Source organism: Nomascus leucogenys, chromosome 13 (genome assembly GCF_006542625.1).
Source record: "Nomascus leucogenys isolate Asia chromosome 13, Asia_NLE_v1, whole genome shotgun sequence".
In the NCBI taxonomy this organism is placed as follows: Eukaryota; Metazoa; Chordata; class Mammalia; order Primates; family Hylobatidae; genus Nomascus; species Nomascus leucogenys.
Window position 1 is genome coordinate 47,551,377 of NC_044393.1, and position 23,487 is coordinate 47,574,863.

The 23,487-nt window shown below is 39.0% G+C and overlaps 1 protein-coding gene across 2 annotated transcripts in view; it reads right to left on the reverse strand.

The window, feature by feature from the left end:
• Window positions 1–1,257: 1,257 nt before the first annotated feature.
• DSTN (destrin, actin depolymerizing factor) overlaps window positions 1,258–23,487 on the reverse strand; it is a 38,122-nt gene continuing 15,892 nt past the window's right edge. Inside the window, exons 2-5 of one of the 2 annotated variants that reach the window (XM_003268206.4) lie at window positions 17,172–17,313; window positions 8,439–8,746; window positions 4,874–4,950; window positions 1,258–2,472 (exon numbers count right to left, since the gene is read on the reverse strand). In XM_003268206.4, the coding sequence (XP_003268254.1) occupies window positions 2,363–2,472; window positions 4,874–4,950; window positions 8,439–8,746; window positions 17,172–17,234 (558 nt within the window). In that variant the 5' untranslated portion in view covers window positions 17,235–17,313 and the 3' untranslated portion in view covers window positions 1,258–2,362. The remainder of the gene's footprint in view (window positions 2,473–4,873; window positions 4,951–8,438; window positions 8,747–17,171; window positions 17,314–23,487) is intronic. The other variant, XM_030825794.1, reaches the window with a different exon arrangement.

Here is a 23,487-nt window from a genome sequence, read left to right on the forward strand (position 1 = left end):
TACACTTAAGCCGACACCACAGGAAAAATTTCCTCCTTCTAAAACTCTTTGACCAAATATCTTGCTTTACCTACATGGCTGACTTTTGAGTACGGCAATCTTGGGCTTATGTATGGCACTTCTCTGGAGGCCTGTTAATCACAATCACTAGCAGGACACAGTGGCTCACACCTGTAATCACAGCACTTTAGGAGGCCAAGGCAGGAGGCTTGCTGGAGCCCAAGAGTTCAAGGATGCAGTGAGTTATGACTACACCACTGCACTCTAGCCTGGGGGAAAGAGACCCTGTCTCAAAAAACAAAACCCACACTAAAAGCACTGCTACACAGTAAAGAAACAAGAAATTCAGGATGAATGACAAGCAGCCAGCACTATTTTCTAGACAATTCCGAAATATTTTGATTAAAGCATAACCTTGTCTCACAAAAACCTGGCACGTGGATCAACATTAAAATGTTCCCCACCCTAGAATGCACTTAAACCTAGATGGCATAGCCGACTACACACCCAGGCTGTATGGTAGAGCCTATTACTCCTAGACTACAAACCTGGACAGCATGTTACTATACTGAATGCTGTCGGCAACTGCAACACAATGGTATTTGTGTATCCAATTACAGTAGAAAATACATTGTAATTGTATGGGACCACCACAGTATATGCGGTCTTTGACATGTAATAATGCACAGCTGGGTATCAAAATGCTAACCATGTGATGGTGTGTGGTAGGACAATGTATAATTTCCCTTTTCTCTATTTTCTAAATTTTAAATGTGAATTTATAATTTTGTATAATATTTATTACTTACAGTGTAATAAACATTAAAAAAGTTCCCAACTTTTACACCAACTTTCTTCTTCACCAGAGGGAGTTGTGACTTTTTTTTTTGAGACAAGGTCTTGCTCTGTCATCCAGGCTGGAGTACAGTGGCAGGATCTCAGCTCACTTCCTGGGCTCAAGTGATCCTCCCACCTCAGCATCCAAAGTAGCTGGGACTACTGACATGCACCACCACACCCAGCTAATTTTGTTTATTTTTAGTAGATGAGATCCCACTATGTTGCCCACACTGATTGTCAAACTCATGGCCTCAAACTATCCTCTTGCCTCGGCCTCCCAAAATGCTGGGATTACAGGAGTGAGCCACCACACTCAGCCAACCTTAATTACTGGAAATACCCAAACCTCAATGACTTACCCCATATGAAAGGCAAAATCCTATATTCCCAACTCACACAGGAAAAGTACACGAGAGATAAGTCAAAAATGCTTCGTTTATTACATAAAGCCAAAACTGCTACTTCTAAGTTCAACTGTTTGTGCATCTCTATATTGTTCAAAGTGTTACTTACGCCCGTGATATTAACAATGACCGCTTCCAAGTGCCAGTGAACAGTGGCTCCCTGTGTCATCATGGTACCTCTTCCCATTGCACACAAGTCAACAAACTGCTCTAGAAAATTAAGTTCTCCCAGGCCCAGAGTAAACATATACTCAATATTCTTCCATACTTTATTATACCGTAAGAAGCAAACTTCTGAAGGAGATACAATTAAAGATACCACAGGTGTCCTAGCTTGTCAATATTGTTTTATCATTTTCATTAACAAAGCAGATTACAATGTAGCCCTAATTTGCATTATAATTAGTTGTTACAAGATGCTGCACATTCTCCTGAAGACACACAATGATTTCCAAGATGCCAGGTCACTCTTCCAATCAGTGAATGGCGAGCTCACCGGCAGGTGCAGCGCTACTTCCTGTATTCCAATGATGTGCTTGAAATAGCGCTTTGCAAGATCAGCGTGGATTATGTGGACACAATTTTGAGGCAATCTCCATTACACATTTGGTAGGAGTAGAAGACTGCCTGACTTAATCTTACTATTAGTGTATTAGTGTTGTTATATTATGAAGACATATTATATTCCATTATTCTGCTTAGCTCAAGAAAGAATAAAGAATTTGGACCAAAACTATAACCAGATTATGAGCAATTTTCTAGGCAAAAGAAACAAAGTAAATACTGAGGTTAATAAAGATGTAATAATTCTCTTCACATGGCCTTTACTGTTTTGTGAACTGCGTAATTTAAAATCCTGAGCTTAACAAAAATCTTCATAAATCAACTCATCAAAACAGGCATTTGGCCAATAAGAATTTAATTTCACATGAATAAAACTTTAGACGTTAGATTTATTTAGGGCTGTTTGCATATGTTTATAGAATATTTAGTTTACTCTAAAAGATGACAAGACAGCTCCCCCTCAGTGAGACCCTGGCCTAAATATATTTGCTGTATTTATATAGCAAGAGGATAACATTAAACATGGAAGCTTTCAATTTGTGGCACTGAATAATCTACACAGGGCATCCTTCAAAGGCTACAATTAAGGATCCACCTAACTTTTCAGCAATACAAGCCCGATTGAGATCTTCTGGTCCATTTGCTTGACATTCATGTTTTATGCCTAGAGAGGAAAAACAACACTTCTATTTAGAATTATGGCAGCAGTTTACCTCTTTCTCTAAGATACCAAACTTTTAAAAGACCAGTTCTAATCTGGATAAACTGGGGTATATACAAACACGGAATACTACACAGTAACGAGAATAAATAATTGTAACTACATGCAACAAGATAGATGGGCCTCACAAACAGCATTCACTGGAAGAATCCAGATTTAAAATGCATATATTCTATTATATATATAGGTATAGCATACAAAATCAGCCCACGCTAACTTATGCTGTTAGAAGCCAGGGTGCTGGCTACCTTGAGGAGGAAGGGGCAGGCAGAAGTGCTAGGAATTGAAGGGAACAGCACCAGGGAGGCTTCTGGGGTGCTGGTCATTAGATTAAGAAATAACCATTATGTTCACTCTGAAAAATTCAACACATTCTACAATAATTTGTGACATACACTTTTCTAAAGATATGTTGTACTTTGCTAAAAAGCTAAAAGGCAGGTCTAGCAAAAAAATTTGCTTAGTTTTTAAGACATAAAAATACAAATAATTTTTGATTGCACAGTTGATTTTGTCAACTGTATTGAAAAGTAAACAGCTGGCTCTTCAATGGTATTACACTACACATTTATGAAATCGATCACAATGAAAACTATGTGAAATACGTTACTGATTGCTTTCTTAGAACAATTACACTACCACAATGCAAAAACGAGCTCAATTATGGATTACATAGAGTAGCTTCTCTGTAAATGGCCACTGTCTTTTAAATAGCTGCATGGTTATTCCCATCATTTAAAGACCATTATTTCTCAAGCTGCTGAAAGCACAGCAGGTCAGCTTTTGAGCTACTCAGGACTGATCTAAGAAAGCCAGTGGATGCTTTCATTAGAAAAAATGTAGCATGGTCACTTTTTTTTTTTTTTTTTAGACAGAGTTTTGCTCTTGTTGCCCTGGCTGGAGTGCAATGGTGCGATCTCAGCTCACTGCAACCTCTGCCTCTTGGGTTCAAGCATTCTTCCTGCCTCAGCCTCCCAAGCAGCTGGGATCACAGGCACGTGCCACCACGCCCGGCTAAATTTTTTTTGGATTTTTAGTAGAGACAGGGTTTCACCATGTTGGTCAGGCTGGTCTTGAACTCCTGACCTCAGGTGATCCACATGCCTTGGCCTCCCAAAGTGCTGGGATTACAGGCATGAGCCACCACACCCGGCCGGCCACAATCTTTTCGTATCACCAAATCAAGTGTGCAAAACAATTCCCTTTACTGAAAGGCAATGCAGAATAAAGATAATAAGGAATCCACTGTGAACCTTTTGGTCGGGCTGGGAAAGTGTTGAAGCTAAAGGATTTAAAAGTGTCAGTTAGCAACCCAGTGACACACTTCTGGGGGGTGCCAAACATCAAACCAAATGCACGAAGAACCTGACCCGGCAATAAACTATGCAGCAGCAAGGCTCGGGAAAGGAAGCAAGAATTTTTTTTTTCCGAACTAAGTAAAACAGGCTAGGGCAAACCTGTTCTACCATGAGAATATAAAAACCAGTGACAGTAAAACAAACAAAACAAAATCAACATCAGGCCAAGCCCTTGTGACCTTGGCTCACTCAGCTGTTTGGAAATAGCCATGGCAGGAAGGTGGCAGGGCAAACTCTTAAACTAAAACTCACACATGAGACCAAGTCTCCCCTTCTACAGCTGAGAGAATCAAGGCCCATGGAGGTTAAGCAGTTCTGGCCAAGGCCACACAGCAGTTAGACAGGCTTCGCCCTCAGTGCAGGCCTTTGGGCACTTGCCCCATGCACATTCTTTCCATCATACCAACATTTTCTCCTGGCTGAAGTCTGGCCAGGCCATCTCATCAGGATCCCAATCACCCAGTGGCAAGTCAAATACAACTGACCAGCTCAGGAGTGGGTGCACTTTCCTTGGGACACAGATGAATTAATTACCTAAAATCATGCCATTCAACAGTAAAGTTGGAGAAAAGAGCATCCTTTCTCATTTAGGTACATTTCCTTTTTGCAACTTTATTATAACAACTACATTCAAAGGCAAGAGCAAATTTACTATCATGTCCGATGTTAAACAATCAGTCTCCACCTCCTACATGAGAAAAATGGCAGCACCTCAAACCAGTTGAAAACCAGCCTGAATAAACGATGTATGTAGACAATGTCAAGGTAGAGTTATTAAACACAGGCTGGGCAGACCCAGAGCAACCAGCACAAAGCAGAAGATACATGGAAAGCCAAATTCAGTCTTCTGCTTTTCTCAAAACAAGTAACACTTCTCCCTTGTACCCGAAGCTCTGCAAAAAAATAAGGTGCTTCTCAGAAAAGGTGCTGCCCCATTCTGAGTGTTCACCATACCTCTACATATTCGGAGGTCATCTAGAACATACCTTGAAATTTCTTTTTAATTGCATCCTTGGAGCTTGCATAGATCATTTTACTTTTCAGAGGTGCTAGTTCTGGTGCCCTAGATAGAAAGATGCCAAAAATGAAAAAAGCGGTTTAGAGAAAGTACAAGTTGCAACTTGTTAAACATTTGCTTGTGTCAAGGGGAGAATCCTCAGACTCTCCTATTTTTTCTTAACTGCACATTTTTTCTACCTCCCCAGCAGCTCAGAGAGGAAATGCTACAGACAGGCGTATGCAGAATCACTCAGGTTGACCAGGGTGGGGAAAAAAGAAGAGAACCACTGGTGGCAAAAGACAATCACCAATTAAAAATCAGATTACAGTGGCCATAATGAAAGAACCAACACTGAGTACTTCACTGTATAACCCAATTCTTTTTCTTCAGAATATTTTTCATTATTATTAATAAAGGATTGGATTCAGGCTAATATTTACACAAGGTTTTTGACAGTTTTTCTAGTTGGAAAAAAGTTTTAAAATACATAAAAATACAGAGAATAATCTGTAAGTACATGTGACCCAGAATTAAATGCTAATATTTTGGCACCTTTGCTTCAGACTGTTTTCTAAAAAAGAATAAATCAAAAATTAAAAAAAAGGAAAAAAAAGAATAAATTACAAATAAAAGTCCTTTTCTTAGACTTCCCCAGTCCCTTCATCTATTCCAATAGCAGATTTTGATCCCACAGGTACTTGTTTTCTTAGTCTAACATAACAATACATGTTTAATTATAGATCTGGGTGTCCATGTTTCAATAATTCTCTGGAAAAAAATATTAAATCCACTTGTATAATCTCATGATTCTAAAGATTTCTAAATGGCAACTCACCAATAATTATGTCTTAAGTGTCAATATTATTACTATCTTTTTATATTTATAAAATTTGAGCACGTTCTCCCTCTTGAAGGGAAGCGTGTTAGAGGCACAGCATATGCGTCACAACACCTTCAGCAGCAACACTGAAGAATAAGTATGATTAGTAATGGACAGAAACCCCTGTCCCACTCAGACTGCTTGCACGTGAGTCCTTCTTTCCTCTGTACGCCAACCCATAGGCCCACCTCCATGCCACACTGCTAAAATACCACAGAGATGATGCAGTACAGTAAGTCCACACTTAACATTGTCAATCGGTTCTTGGAGCCTGTGACTTAAAACAAAATGACATATACCAAAACCAGTATTTTTCTTCTCAATGTTGTAACAAAACTACATTGAAAGAAATGAAGTTATTTGAGGACCTGGTGTATGTTGTTTTGCTTAAAGTTGCAGTTTCCAAGAGCCTACTGGGAGGTCATTAAGATACTACTGTATAGCTAAATACTTCTCAGCATTTAATAATTCCATTTAGCTGCCATATTTCCAGGACATTCAACAGCCATGAGCACTGGCATGTGGACCTCACCTAGTGTACCCCTTACCCTACTGAGCAGAGATTCCATTCTTGGGAAAAAGGGCAGTCTGTCTCTCAGAGGCTTATTCCTCCCAATCCTAAGGTCCAGTGAAGGAGGCAAAGCCATCACAACCTCAGGACTGGCAGATGTTTGAGCTACAGAGTGGGTACTTTTTTTTTTTTTTTTGGGAGAGAGTCTCGCTCTTTCGCCCGGGCTGGAGTGCAGTGGCGCGATCTCAGCTCACTGCAACCTCTGCCTCCCAGGTTCAAGCGATTCTCCTGCCTCAGCCTCCTGAGTAGCTGGGACTACAGGCGTGTGCCACTATGCCCAGTTAATTTTAGTAGAGATGGGGTTTCACCATGTTGGTTGGCCAGGATGGTCTCGATCTCTTGCTCTCATGATCCGCCCACCTCCACCTCCCAAACTGCTGAGATTACAGGCATGAGTCACTGTGCCCAGCAGAGTGGGTACTTTTCTTATGAAAATAGGTCAGAAACATAAAAAAGCATCAGCTGTTCTGATTTTATTCTAACCAAATTGTTAAACTACTTTAAAAGCTGCTCCCTGGGCCCTGGGCGGAGCTTGTTATAGAAAATACCTTTAATAAGGTTCTACCTTTTCTTAAGTAATAGTGTAATAGTGCAAAATAAACCACTGCACTAACACTAAATTTCCTTTTCTTCTATTATTTTCCACATTTAAAAAAATAAGAATGTATACTTTTCATAATTACAAAATACATAAAAAGCATAAAAAAATACCTGCAAATTAAGGAAATACCGACCAATTTAAAGGCTAAACCATTAGCTGGCCTATCTGCCACTCAGCTGTGAATGCCAGAAGAGCAGGGACTTAACCTGTTTTATTCACAGCTGTTTTCCCAGGCCCCTAACACAATAGCTGGATGTATTAGAAATAAAATTCAGTAAATGCACCTTCATTCAAATCCTTGTTAATTTTCAGTCTTATGTACCAGCTTCAATGGACTCTAAGCTGCCTGAATACGTGCACCCTGACCTCATATTTGCATTCCTCACAGTAACTTGGTTTAATCAAGTGCAGTAAAAGCTTACTGAAATAGAAGTGAGGTGTGACCTCGAGTTATCTTCCTTGTTAAACCTCAATCCTCTGCATCTCCTACTCCCATATCCCTTACACTCCAAGCTATTGATGGCACACAGCTAAAAGCTAAGTCCCTCCCTGCCTTGCCCTTACTCAGGCCAAAGTATCAAGAGAATCCCTGCCCCTCTAAAAAAAAAAAAAAAAAAAAAATCAGGTTGGTGTTACCATTTCTCCCTCCCCTTGGAAACTAAAGAATTCTATTCCTGGCCATATCAAGGAATGTAGTATAATATTCAATAAATGAGGGATCCAGGTGTAACTTTTTTCTAAAGCTTCATCTCGAATACCGACTTGCCTGAAAAGACCAGAATAACTAAACAACATTTCAAGAAAAAGGCCATAAAAATAACTTTATAGCACTGTTTCACTATCTAGAGTAACACTGCCCAACAGTTTTCTGCAATGATGGAAATGTTCTGTATCTGTGCTACTCAATAAGGTGGCCACTAGTCAGATGTGGCTACTGAGCATTTGAAATGTGGTAATTCGTTCAGCTAACAAACTGAATGTTTAATTTTAAATAAATAGCCACATGTGGCTAGTGACTACACTACTAAACAGTGCAATTGTACAGCAAATTACAGCAGGAAGGGAATGGTACCAATTTCTTCAAAAGTAGCAGACCACAGGGGCACAAGTAAGGGGTGTATCTTTAAAAGAGTAGAAGGCTGGTTCCTGGCATGGCTTGTTGGAAAAGTAGGGTTTTGGCTTATAAGTAAGAAAGTTAAAAGAAGTAGGAAATTTTGGCTTATAAAAGCAGTACATTCAGAGGATGCCTCCTGTCCTTTCCCCATAAAAAAAAAAAAAATCAATTACTGAGAGTCACATAACAAGTAGATAGAAAATAGTCACAATTTAGTTTTGGTCCCATAAACATCAGCCCTGGTAACATTATGAAACCTGTAAATAAAAATTAAATGACAACAACTGCAAATAGTCTGAATAAAAATTACTTTGGTGCTGAACTGGTTTTCCCGAGTGCTAACAAAATGAGTTTTACAGAGGCTCAATATTTCTCACACGCTTACCACAAAAAAAACATCAACTCTTCTTTTCTGGATTCTTTTGTTTCAAAGCTTGCATCATACAAAGCATAGCGACAATCTTTTTCAGGAAGCATTCCCACAAAATGCTTGAAAGGATCAGTTATGGTTACACCAACATCTCCAACCAAGATCTCTTTGCCTTCTTCTACAATGATGCACTTTTTGTCTGCACTGAGACAAAAAATGACAGCCTTCTTTCTTTTCTTGATTTCTTCTGGTGTGGAGCATTTACGAACTTTCATGTCATAAAAAATGCGACATACTTCATCAGCTACTTGCACTCCTGAGGCCTATGATGAGAAAATACATGAGAAAAAGACACAATTTTTATTGTGCCAAACATAAAATAATAAATTCTGCTTATAGATTGGCATATATTTAACATTTTAAAGGTATATCATCTAATTAAAAAACTAGAAATTTGAGCTGTAATCACTACTAATTTTGGACATGAAACTTTTTAAAAGATCACAAATATATGCCATTCCTCACTACTGCACAGGGGTAAGGAAACATCCAACTATAGCAGCCTCTCCTACCCTAGAACCTTAAAAGAAGTGTTTCCTAAGGTGCTGGGTTATTTTCTTCTTATACAGGTTGCTTAGAGTCTTGACCACAGGCAGATCATCTTCCCAGTCTGTATATTCACGATACCTAAAATTCCTTTTGCAATACACAGTAGCTGGTCATAGCTGCTAGATTGGGAAATTTTCATCCCTACAGCATCTCTTTCTCTAATAAAAAAAAAGATTAAGAGGTCTTTGCTCTACTCACATTTCAAAATTATGTGATCAATATTCAGTATTAGTCACTTGCTATTAAAATTTCACTTAAAAATTCCAAATTTTAAACTAAGATTAGAATAAATAAGAAAATGTCTACTGCTATAATAAAGAGGGTAGCTTAATTAGGGATTATACTGACCAGAAAAATAACCTTTCACTATGTTATACTTGCTATTCTGGGCTAAAGGACAGTTAAACAAAATCTTGATAGCACAAGATCTTAAACCAGTTTTTAATTTTTTCACCTTGAGGAATGTGCTATTTATTTTATTAACTTTACTATACCCATAATTTTTAATGCCTCATTAACTGCTTTGTTTTGCATGTTAGCTTTTCTAAAGCAAGAATTATAAAGCCCAACAAGAGATGCCCAGGAGGCTCTGCCAGTCATGGTTGAACAGCACTGGAGGATGATCAGACTAAGGGAAGAATGTAGACAATCAAATGTGTGATTGTAGGAGATGTGCCTGTAGGCAAAGCCTGCCTCCCCATCAGTTATACAACAAATGCCTTTCCTAAGGAGTATATGCCTAATGTCTTTGACAACTACAGCACCCAGACATCTGCAGATGGCCAAATCATCAGCCTGAACCTGTGGGACACCACTGGCCAAGAGGGGGAATATGACCAACTGCGACTGTTCTATCCCCAGACCAATATCTTTGTCATTTGTTTTTCCATTGGCAACCCATCCTCTTATGCCAATGTGAGGCATAAGTGGTACCCAAAGGTCTCCCATCATTGCCTCAATGTATCTGTTATGCTGGTAGGCATCAAAAGGGACCTGTGGAGTGACCGTGAGACAGTGAAGAAGCTGAAGGAGCAGAGCCGAGTGCCAATGACTCCTCAGCAAGGCCCTTCCCTGGCTAAGCAGGTGGGAGCTGTGAAGTATGTGGAATGTTCAGCCGTGATGCAAGATGCGGTGCATGAGAAATGGGGTCTCGTTATGTTGCCCAGGCTGGTGCCTAGTGGCTATTAACAGGAATGATCATAGCACACTACAGCCTTGAACTCCTAAAATTGGGCAGTCCTCCTGCCTTGGCCTCCCAGATAGCCAGGGCTGCAGGTGCATGACAAAGCGCCTGGTTACTTCATTCTTTTTACCGTTGAATAATGTTCCATTGTTTGGATATCCCACATTTTCCTTATCTATTCATCAGCTGATAGACATTTGGGTTGTTTCCACTTTTTGACTATTAACACTGCTATAAACACTCACGTACAAGGTTTTGTGTGGACATGTTTTTAATTCTCTTGGGTAGAAAACTAGGAGTGGAATTGTTGGGTCATATGGTCAATTTATGTAAAACCATGCTTTGGGTCAAGAATGGTATCTTTAGGCTGGGTAGTGGCTATGCCTGTAGTCTCAGCAGTTTAGAGGGAGAGGGCAGGAAGATCACTTGAGTTCAGGGATTTGAGACCAGTGTGGGCAACATAGGGAGACCGTGCCTCTAAAATTTTTTTAATAAAAAGGGAAAAATGAATCATAAGCAATAGAATTTAAATACTAAACAATAGAAAAATATTAATGATATCCAAATTAATGTCAAATCATTTAAGAAATAAAAATGCACATAAGATGAAGGTAACCAACAGAATGAGAGAAAACATCCGAAAATCCTACAAGGAACTTGTCAGAATAAAGAACTCTTACAACTCAATTATAAAAAAAGGCAAATACTTCAATTAAAAAACAGTTTTAAAGGATTTAAATAGACAGTTCTCCAAAGATGTATAAATGGTTAATAAGGACATGGAAAAAATGCTCAACATCAGTAGTGATTAGGGAAAAGCAAATCAAAACCATAATGAGATACCTCTTCACTTCAAAACATAATGAGTCACCCACTAGGAGGGCTAAAATAAAAAAGATGGACAATAGCAAATGTTTGTGGGGCCATGGAGAGCTTGGAATCCTGATATGCTACTACAGAACTGTAAAATGGTACAGCCGCTTTGGCAAACAGTTTGGCAGTTTTTCAAAAAGTTAAACATACAGTTAACACCTGACCTAGGAATTCCACTCTTAGGTACATATACTCAAGAGAAATGAAAATGTGTCCATACCAACACTTGTACACAAATGTTCATAGCAACATTATTCAAAATAGACCAAAAGTGAAAACGATCCTAAAGTCCATTTAGTGATGAATAGATGTTTAAGATGTAGTATATCCACACAATGGAATTGTTTCTTGGCCATTAAAAAAATGAGGTACTGATACATGCTACAATAAGGATAAACCTTGACAAACACTGTGCTAAGTGAAAGAAGCCAGACAGAAAAGGGCACCTATTGCATGATTCTATTTATATGCAATGTTCAAATTGGGTAAAATCAACAAATGGAAGGTAGATTAGTGGTTTCCTGGGGTTGAGAAAAAAGAGGAATGGCGAGTGACTGCTAATGAGTATGGGGTTCCTAATGGGGGGAGAAATTAATGGGCAGAATCTATGTCATTTGGGTGATGGATACCTAAAAGATCTGGCTTCACTACTACCATCCATGCATGTAGCAAAATTACACTTGTGCCCCCATAAATTTATACAAACAAATAAAAATAAAGTTGTCACTTTAAAACACATGCAAGAATTCTGGGAGAAAGATACACTAAGATCCTAGCATTTACTTAATATTAAGGTAACTGGGCTATTTCATCATCTCATTCATTAAAGATCTCTAAATAACATACTCCAATGCCATCTACTCCACATTTTCTGTTCATAAATGAACATTCACTCTAATAAAGTGGCAGAAACAGAAAATTAGGACTAGAAAACTCGTAAGTACACAATATTATCACATTCCTCATTTTAAAAAGCACTTTTCTTAAACCTTTTACTGCTTTAGGAGTAGTATATTTCTGATCTTTACAACGTATCTTATGTTAAGCAAGTTAAGAATCTTCATTTTGCAACGGATGAATAAAATGTTCAAAGCAACAAAAATTGAAGAACTAGAAACAGACCCCAATCCCTCTTAACTCCCTAGTCCATAATGTTGAAGTCACATTTGACCAAACAAGCAATTTCTAAAAGCATGAAGGCAACATCTAAAGCCTTATATTCAATCAACCAATCTTTAAATACATCAATCAATATCTAAGCATCTCAAACATTCTAAATTCTGATTTGTAAATTAGCTCAATGATGTACTAGTAATCAAAAACAAAGTAAATGTGTATTCTGCAATTATAAAACAGATAAATCTCAGCCAAATCTGGCTGTAATTTACAAGCTCCTTAAAAGCCTCAGTAAGGAAGAATTTTGTCTTTTTTTTTTTTTTTATCAGAAATGATGTCTGGAGGTTTCTTATACCATTAGACACTTGTGCTTGAGGAAATTAACACTGAATACTGTGAAGAAGAAACTGGCACAGAAACTGGAAGCAGAAAAGCAATTTTGAGACAATTACAAATATTCAGAGAAGAAAGCTCTGAACTACAGCAGTGAGGTTAAAAACAGAAAAATTCAAGGACATGTCAAAGTCAAACCAGTATAGCTGAATGAGACACAAAAGAGTGGTATCAGAGAAGCCCTGGGATTCTCTTGATTAGTGACTAGACTGCGATATATGAACAGAAAAGGAAATATGGCACAGTACGACACATCCACTCTGATGACTGTGCAAGACATCTAGGTGGAGATGACCAGGCAGCGGCAGAAATATGAGCACGGATCTCGCTGGAAGGCTTCACCTAATCCATATTTTGGACTAGCCGACATCATGGGGTCACCAACATTAAACAGCAAAAGAAAAACCAATCTAGTTTCTCACCATTGAGTATGTAAAAATTAAAAAGAGAAACACATCAAGGACACTAAAAAGAGGTAATCAGAAAACTAAGAAGAAAAAGTAAGAAGGAAGAAAGCATCTTAGAAGCAAGGGAGAATATTTTGAGGAGGAAAGTCATCAACATCCAATTCTGCAGTATTTGAGAGAATGAAAACAGACCGCTGGGCTTGGCAATTGGGCCTCTGAACATTTCAACAGATGGGAGAAATGGGGCAGAAGTCAACCATAATGGACTGGGGACCCATGGGGAATTGAAGAGATAAAGACAGAAAACGTAAGATGGTTAACAATGAAGAAAAAAGGGAAGACTGAATGCTACTTCATGCAAGTTGTCTTATGAATGGGGAGATGTTAACTGTTCTAGATATTTAAGAACTTGAAGGAATAAGAGGAAGAGCCAAAACGTTAAAAAAAAAATTAAAACACACACTGAGTACTATTGCTGACACTTCTAAATCAAAACAATTCTATGAGACAGCTACTATCACTACTTGCATCTTAAAGATGCAAATTTTTACTGAAGCATAGCAAAATTAAATAACTTGCTCAGGGTCACAGAGTAAACAATAGAGGAACTGGGATTTGAACTCTGGTAATTTGGCTCCAGAGGAGATACTTTTTTTTTTTTTTGAGACGGACATTTGCTCTTGTCACCCAGGCTGGAGTGCAATGGCACAATCTCGGCTCACTGCAACCTCTGCCTCCTGGGTTCAAGCAATTCCAGAGGAGATAATCTTAATCACTCATACAATTAACAGTATCAGAGATCTAAAGAAATAGGTAAGATCCACAGCACAGATGGGAGAGTTAGCCTAAGAAAAAGATACACATTTTTTTCTCTGAAATAGGGAGGAAGGGAAAATGACAGTTTTGAGGTGGAAGATACACTGCCAAAAATTGAGTCTGAAAGATTCTATTTTCTCTGTGAAGTATAAGGCAGGAGGAGTAGGATGGGTTTGAGGGCACTCCTCCAATCTACTACTACTAACAATTCAGAATAGCTATGACAGGGAGTTCCAAAAGGAACTACCTAAGGACACGAAAAAGGGCTCTGGGGACCTCCAAAAGGTCAGCTGCGGTCAAGGGGTGGGGGTGGTAGGACAAAGCGGCAGAAAGCAGAGGCTGATGGCAGTGTGGAAGGAAAGGACCAACTCTGCATTCTTCCTCAGAGAGTTTACCCAAGCTCAAGCTTTCAATCATCTAAGCCAAAACTTACATGTTGTTCAGATTTCTGCTCTTCTGAGCTTCTAGTCTTTACATTCAATTTTCTATCTCACATCTCCAGTTGTGTGTCTCAAAGGCATGTGATGCACAACATGTCTAAAATAAAAAACAAGCTGGTCCATTTCTAACCAGTCTTCCTTTCTCAGTAGCTGTCATCACTCTTCTAGTCACATAAGGCTCCAAGCCTAAGAGATGTTCTTAGCAACTCCTCCATTATCTTACTCTTTGGATTTTCATCTTTCTCTGATACATTCATCTCATTTCACCCTAAGTCCAAGCTCCCATTGCGTCTTACCTGGACTGCAGTAACTTCTCAAGTGGCTGCAGAGGAGGGAGATTAGGATATGCATACATCATACTGTTTTCTCTTCTTGGCTGAACAGGAAAGACTGCATTCCCCAGCGTTCCTGGCAAACTGAGTTGGCTATATGACTGAGTTCTGCACAGCCAAGCTGGGCCCAGTTATGTAAACTACTTCCAGTCCTGGCCCTTTAAAAGTGATCTTTAAATACACTAAATACAGCTTTTTAGATGTGAATCCTACCACAATAAAATGATTTTTAAAACATCAAAAATTAAATAAAACTTAAATAAAAATGATCTTAAAGCTCTGTTTTCTCCCACCAAGATGACCTTGGTAGGCATACTTCATGATAGGAGAAGGCTGCCCAACCCTTCTGGACTCTGCGTGACAGAGACAAATCTTTACTGTGTTAAGTCACTGAGATTTTGAATTTAATTTGTTATTGCGGTTCTAATACAACAAGACTGCTGATACCAACTGCCCATCACTTTTACCCTCCAATTCATCCTCTACATAAACATGAATCTGATCACCATACTTAAAACAGTCCAGTGGCTTTCCATTGATCTGAAGGTAAAAAATAGCTATTTATTTATTTATTTATTTTTGAGATAGGGTGTCACTTTGTCACCCAGGCTGGACTGCAGTGGCATGATCATAGCAAACTGCAGCCTTGCACTCCTGGGCTCAAGTGATCCTCCCACCTCAGCTTCCTGAGTACTGGGACTATAAGCACATGCCACCATGCCCAGCTAATTTTTAAAATTTTTTTTGTAGAGACAAGGTCCCACTATGTTGTCCAAGCTGGTCTCAAACTTCTGGCCTCAAACTATTGTCCAGCCTTGGCCTCCCAAAGTGCTAAGATTACAGGTATTAGCCACCACCCCCAGCCCAATAATGGGCTCCATTTGGCTGTACCTATCTCTTTAGCCTTATCTTGCAGACCACACACTCTACAATTTCACTACCCTGGCTTTCTTTCAGTCATTTGTATTTGCCATACTCCGGCCCACTTCAGGGCCTTTGCTCATACTATACACCCTGCCTAGATAGCACTTCCCTACAGTTCTTTGGCTAATACTCTTTAGATGTCAGATCAATTCTCACTATGCAGAAAAGTCTTCCGCATCAAAACCAGTATCACATGCTCCCATAAGATCATGTATGTCTACCACACAACACCTCCTACCACTTCAATGCTCTATCTTTAAAATTACTTAATATCCTCTCCTTAAGGCTACAAGTTCTTAAAGACTGTAAGTTCCTTAAGATAAACTGTGTCTGTCTTATTCATTATTGTGTTACCCTGGAAAAAAAAAAATCAAAGATCAGTCAGATGAATCATTAGTTTGACTTATGGTGAAGATAAGGACAGCACATACAAAGCTTCAATACTTGGTAGAATATACATTATTCCTTGACAAACTCCAGTAGAAGGGAATTTAAAGAAAGTGGCTTAAACAGAAAGACAGGTCATCAGGTAGAGTTTCACGCTGACTTAAAAGCACTCTAAAACAAGGGGACTGAAAGGATGAAAAGACTGCTCCTGACAAAGAGAACCCAGCAAATACAACATGAGAGGAGGATAAGGGAGAAGGAAACTGGAGACTCGCACCAGGCTGAGATGGAAATGGCCTCCAACAGAAGGTTCAGGGGTTTGGAGACTGGATATTTTTAAAAAGAGTAAGAGGAACAGAGTTGTGCTTTGGGAAAATATATGAAGCCATGCATAAGAGAACAAGAAAAGGAAGAGAATTATAGTAGGCACTCCAGCTAAAAGACTAATTCAGCAACCAAGGCAAGAGGTGCAAAAGGCTTCACTAGGGTAGTGGCAGCAGTACTAAGGAGGAAGTGATGGGTGCTGACACTGCATAGGTGCAATCAATTGTAGTTGACAATCATTGGACTGGGAAAGGGGAGGTGGAAAGGAAGGAGTCGGTATGGTGATCAGGAGGCTAATTAATAATGCCAAATGCTCACTTTCCTTAATTTCTCCACTGTGGTGGCTTTGATATTAGAGTAGTATGGCTCTTCATGACTAGTAACACTATATACTAAATTTTGCCTGCAAAAATAATAAACCCACAAGGTATAGTATATGTTAGATTTAGTGAATATACTTAAATTTATTATACCATGGTTTACTTACCACATCCTTGAAATATGGTGAATATTAAAACTGAGATAAAAGAAATAAAGATTAAATAACCGGTTCCCAGATTCTTTTTTTTTTTTTTTTTTTTGAGGCAAGGTCTCTCTGTCACCCAGGCTGGAGTGCAGTGATGTGATCATGGCTCACTGCAGCCCTGACCTCCTGAGCTCAAGCGATCCTCCCACCTCAGCCTCCTGAGTAGCTGGGACTAGAGGTGCATGCCACCACACCCAGCTAATTTTTGTATTTTTTTATAAAGATGGGGTTTTGCCATGTTGCCCAGACTGGTCTCGAACTCCTGGGCTCAAGTCATCTGCCTGCCTTGGCCTCCCAAAGTGCTGGGATTACAGGCATGAGCCACCATGCCTGGCTGTAGTTCCTAAGTTCTTGATAATGATTTTTATACAATAAAACTAAAACCATGAGGCAGACTGAGAGAGCATGGAATACTAACCCTAAAGCCTGCCCAGGGCCTGTCCAACACTGCCCAGGGCTCTGACCTTCTTCTAAACTCCATTCTCGTAGTGCCTGTGTATCTCCTCTCAATAAGCTGGTAGCTCTGTTACGTCTTTGCCTCTAGTGGGTAAACTGAAAATCTGGGGTAAAGATTAGTAGGATGGAAAGAAGATAATGATTAAAGTAACTGCAATTTATTAACATCTCAGAGACCAAAAGAAGATATCTTAAAGCACTAAAATCATAAGAGTAACAATTCATCTCCATTCCTCTGCTAACTAGCTATGTCACCTTAGGCAAGTCATTATCTCTGAATTATGTTCCTTTAACTGTACTTAGGGGAGTGGACTAGATCAGTTGTTATCTAACTTTAATGTGCACAGGAATCACCTGTAGATTTTAAAGATTCTGATTCAGAATATCTGGGGTAGAGTCTGAATTTACACTAAGCTTCAGGTGATGACCACTAAGATTGCTCTGAAATTTCATGAAATAGAATAAAATTGTAGCTCATTGCTATATGGGCTTCTTTGCCTACAGGCATAATTTTTATAATGAAGCAGTAGTGATAAGAGTACTTTATTTTACCAATATTAGTAGGTCCAAAGTCAAAGCATTTTTTGGGTGTGCCACGGACTCCTGGCAAAGCCTATGGGCCCTTTCTGGAAATAGTGTTTCAAATAAAATAAAATATACAAGATTGCCTAAAAAAAAAAAAAAAGCCAATTATACTAAATAATAGTTTATGATAATAGTTGAGAGTTCTTGTACTAATTTTGGATGATTTGTTATCACAAAGCAACATCATGGTGAATATTAAAACAAAAGTGGTTGTAACACCAATATACAGAATTATCTGCTTTACAGTATTTATCTTTTTACCTAAAAGAGCCTTTCCCATCAGTCTCATTCTTTTAGTATTTCTGTGTTTTTTTTTTTTTTTTTTTTTTGGGAAGGGGGACAGGGTCTTGCTCTGTTGCCCTAGCTGGAGTGCAGAGGCACAATCATGGCTCACTGCAGCCACAATCTCCTGGGCTCAAGCGATCCTCTTACCTCAGCATCCAGAGTAGCTGGGACTACAGGCAAACACCACCACACCTGGCTAATTTTTAAATTTTTTTGTAGAAACAGGGGCTCATTATGTTGGGCAGGTTGGTCTCGACCTCCTGGCCTCAAGTGACCCTCCTGCCTCAGCCTCCCAAAGTGTTGGGATTACAGGTGTGAGCCACCATGCCCAGCCCTAGTATTTCTCTAAAATGTTAGGTTATTAGATTTAATTGCTCATTTGTCAAGAAACCTAAACTTTATTTTTAAAAAAGCAAAATCAAATTGTTTTTACTTAAAAATTTTTCTAAGAGTTACTGATACTCAAGTACACAGTTTTAACAATAAAGACCATTAAAGGATACTCTGAACATAGCACCAAGTTTGCTGCACAAATGGGAAGGAAAATCTTGAGAGCAAAAATAGACTGCTATCATAACAAGAGCTTTGTGATTACCTTAAAAAGATATGTTATCCACAACTTCAGTTTCTCCATGTACCAGTGACCACTGGAGAACAGTTGCTCTTAGAGCTCCACCCCCATGTCAAAAAGTAGCTGTTAAAAATATACTTCACTGCATTTGATCTCGCTTGACTACCAGTTTTTAACTTGTTCTCAAACCTGTCTGAGTCTCCTCTGGCACAGCTTTTGTGAAATAATGATTCAGAGATTAAATCAATACATCTGAGGCCCTGCCTGTATACTTAAGAATCACTCAGTGTAAGCTTCTTTAAAAATGTTACTACTCACTCACAGAGGGAAGTAAATGTTACAAAGAATATGGAACACTGGGTATTTTACAGTTGCAAAGTACAGAACACAACTTAAAATAACAATGCTCTCAATTCTAGCATAAGCATAGTAACCTTTGAAACGTGAGCATTAAATTTTTCTAATTTGATTTTTGTAAACAACTGAACCAGTCCAAAAGCTAAATGCAATGATAGCTTACAGCAGTCCCTCCTAAACCAAAAAAAATCAAAAACGGTGGTCTTTTTCCATACTACTAAACTCAAGACAGACACCTGACCTTGGCTACACAACTAATGCCAACTAAACTTCACATGATCCTTATTAATAGAGAAAACAGGATGAAAGCTATTTTAACTACCTCAGAAAATTATTAATTAAAAAATATTTTTCTAAGGTAAAGTCTGAAATATTTGAATGTAAGATACTGCAGACAAATACAAATTTTCAAACTGGCAAAAATGTCATCAGCGTCTTAATCTACCTACTTCTACCAACTTCTCAAAGGAGTTAGGGAGTTAAAAACTGGGTTCACGATTCTACTTTATTTATACCATGCCTTGCACAAGGGCCAATAGAAACAGAATGAATACTGACAAAATATTTGGGCTTTTGGCTGCTATAACTGATGCCTCTGAACAATAACGCTGAGACAACAAACAAAATGAGAGTGACAAGTTCTTCAGCACATTTCTGCTTCATACAAGTGTTCAGGGCCTCACAGGTCCTATATTAAGATGCGGAACTTGGCTAGGTGCTGCGGCTCATGCCTGTAATCCCAAAACTTTGAGAGCCTGAGGTAGGCAGATCACCTGAGGTCAGGAGAGCAGCCTGGCTAACATGGTGAAACCCCGTGTCTACTAAAAATACAAAAATTAGCCGGGCATGGTGGTGTGTGCCTGTAATCCCAGCTACTCAGGAGGCAGAGGCAGGAGAATCACTTGAACCTGGGAGGCGAAGGTTGCAGTGAGCAGAGAGCACCCCACTGCACTCCAGCCTGGGCGACAGAGCAAGACTGCCTCAAAAAAAAGTAGGGGGAGGGAGGTTTGGGGGTTGAATATATACATCTCCCTACCAAAACTCTACTTAAAGTATAAAAATGGGATGAAAAAGAACATAAATCCACCAGGACAAGAAGAGAAGAAATATGGAAGTTCAAATAAGGAAGAATGAGTGAAATTGGTCTGAGAAGCAGAGATCCCTAGACTCCCTCCTGAATGCCATCCTGCTGGCAGCCCCTTACCCCTGGAATTCTGGAGTTTATTCTCTGGAGAGGGTAAACAGTAGTTCTGGACTAGTCACTATACTGAAAAAGAGGATACAGGTGACCATATGTAAATGAGTGCTAAAACACTCTCCCCACCACCACATCTTGAAGTCATGCCTTACTAAATCCTCCGTCCCACTGTTCCAGAGAGCCGTGCTGTCCAACAGGACTTTCTGTGATGATACAAATGTTCCTTTTTTTTGAGACAGAGTCTTGCTCTGTTGCCCAGGCTGGAGTGCAGCGGCGTGATCTCGGCTCACTGCAAGCTCCGCCTCCCAGGTTCACGCCATTCTCCCGCCTCAGCCTCCCAAGTAGCTGGGACTACAGGCGCCCGCCACCACGCCCGGCTAATTTTTTTTGTATTTTTGGTAGAGACGGGGTTTCACCATGTTAGCCAGAATGGTCTTGATCTCCTGACCTTGTGATCCGCCCGCCTCAGCCTCCCAAAGTGCTGGGATTACAGGCGTGAGCAACCGCGCCCGGCCAAATGTTCCTTTTTACTCCCCTCAATTTAGAGTTTATTTTGCCAAGCTTAAGGACATGCTGATGACATAGCCTTAGGCAGTCCTGAGAACATGTGCCCAAGGTGGTTGTGTGACAGACTGATTTCACACATTTTAGAGGGGGCAGAAGTTACAAGCAGACATCAATCAATAGAGGTAAAGTGTACATTGGTTAAGTCTGGAAAGGTGGGATAACTCACAGGGGATTCCAGGACATAGGTGAATTCTGTAAACCAAAAGTATCTGAGGTCTCAATCAAGTTAGAAATTTATTTTGCCAAGGTTTAGGACATGCCTAGAAGAAAAGAACCCAGAAGCACAGAAACAGTATGTGGCCTATGCCTTTCTCCAAAGATGATTTTGAGGTCTTCAATATCGAAAGGGGAAATGTGGCTGGAGGGGAAAGAAGGACGGTATGGTCATACACAGTGTGAGAGAAAAAAAGCAAGTAGGGAACAGTACATTATGTACTACTGGTCTCGTGCTCAGTAAATCAGCATTTTACATAACGTGAAGATGTCCCTTTTCTGCACTGTCTAATATGGTAATCACTACCAACTGTGGCTACTGAATACTTGATGTGTGGCTAATAAAGCTGAAGAAATTTTAAATTTTATTTTAAATAGTTTGATATAAAGTAACACATAAAATTAACTCAATACCAAAGTAGTATGTCTGGAGTAAACAAATTTATTGACCATATTTCATAGTTTTCTGCCTCAGAAAACAATATATTATTTAGCTTTACTGATGCCTGCTGTCATTAGGAAACTCAGTTATCACGTACACAATGACAGACTAATGCCTCTAATATCAAAGTCACCAGAGGAAAAAAGAAAAAAAAAAAAGAATAATGCCTCCAAAGGTAAAGACTTCAATTCTAGTTTACTACAATTAACTATAGTTAACTATTTCTGAGGGCAAGGAAGAAATCTTGGGAGAAATTCAGATAAAATCTTTTTTTTTTTTAAAGTACCTATTCTGAGTGTCAATTTGGAAAGAGTCAAAACAACCAAAATGAAGGATCATCATAAAGTTTCATACAAGAGGGCTTGACTTAATCAGGTGTGGTGGCACATGCCTGTAGTCCCAGCTACTCAGGTGATGAGGGAGGATCACTTGGGCCCAGGAGGTGGAGAATGCAGTGAGCCAAGATCACACCACTGCACTCCAGCCTGGGCAACAGAGCAAGACCCTGTCTCAAAAAAATAAAAAGGACTTGACTTTAAGCAAAGACCTTAATTCTTACAGATGGCATAACAAGAGTTTTTTTTTATTATTATTATTCCTTGAGAAACAAAAGCCTAGTTATTGGGGAAGAAGTGAAATAATGGATTTAAAATATAAGGTTTATGTAACAGCAATAAAGATAACTTCATTGTATGTAACAATACTACACACAGGGCTATTTCTGATTTTACAATTAACTGGGAAAACTGAGCAAGTCAAATACTGAATATATATATATTTTTAAACTGGCTGTGTTCTTCTCAAAAACAGAATTTGGAACATTTAACCTTAGAAGACCTTTTTAACTAGAGGAGAAAGTGTACCACAGGGTTGAATCAGACTTACTAAAATCTTGTAACTTGGGCAAGTCAGCTAACTTCTTTAATCCTCAGCTTCATCATCTGTAAAATGTGAATTATCATACTGCCAACTCAAGAGGACTGATTAAAACAACACACATAAGGCCTTCCAGGCACTAAGCAAAGACTCTTACATTATTAACCAGAAAATCTGGTTAGAGCTTCTTCGACTCTTTCTAGTTACCAATGTGGCCAATTTTTATTGAAATCTTTGGGTAACAGAATGTTATGGATAAAGAAACCAGATGGCTTAAGACTGATTTGAAACAGTAATTTCCATTTGTTCTCTGATAATCAAAACTACGAATTAAAAACAAACCTAACAATTTAATGTATATCTCTTCTTTCTCCACATGACTATTAAGTGGTTAAACAGCAAAGCCATACCAACAGCAAAGAGAAGGGTAACAGTTCTCTTAAGATGGTAAGATTCAATTACAATACCTCGTACCATTCTCCTAGGCACAACCATCACCTGCAGCCATAAATCAAAACCTGCAGTGATGAAACTGGGGCCTATGAGGCAACCCGTAGGTTTCGTCCTAAAATATGTCCCTTTTCCTAGTATATACAGGCATACCTTGGAGACACTGCAAGTTCAATTCTAGACCATAGCAATAAAGCAAGTCACACAAATTTTTTGGTTTCCCCGTGCAAATAAAGGTTATGTTTATACTATACTGTAGTCTATCAAGTGTGCAATAGTAAGTTGTATCTATTAGTTTTATCTAAGGTAGAGAAAGTGACTGTTTCAAGGATTTATGAGCATTAGAAGGAGGAAAAAAATCCTTCTAATATTCTGCCCCATCCTTCACTGAGACAAGAAAAAATTAAAATATACCTCTCCAGGGAGACCCTCTCTTGGGCAACCTGTTTTCTCAGCATAAGGAAGCTTTCTCTCTCTCTTGTCTATTAAGCTTTCTGCTCCTTAACTCAGAAAAATAAATACATAAATAAATAATAAAATAAAATATACCTCTCCATTGGGGAATGGAATAAAATTCAGCAATAAAATAGAATTGCTGAGGCACAAATGCCTTATGCTGAGTGAAAAGAAGCTAGACTCAAAGTGTATCAATGTACAGTTCCATTTACATGGCAAAGGTAAAACTACAGAGACAAAAAACAGATCAGTGGTTGTTGGGGACAGGAGGAGGGATT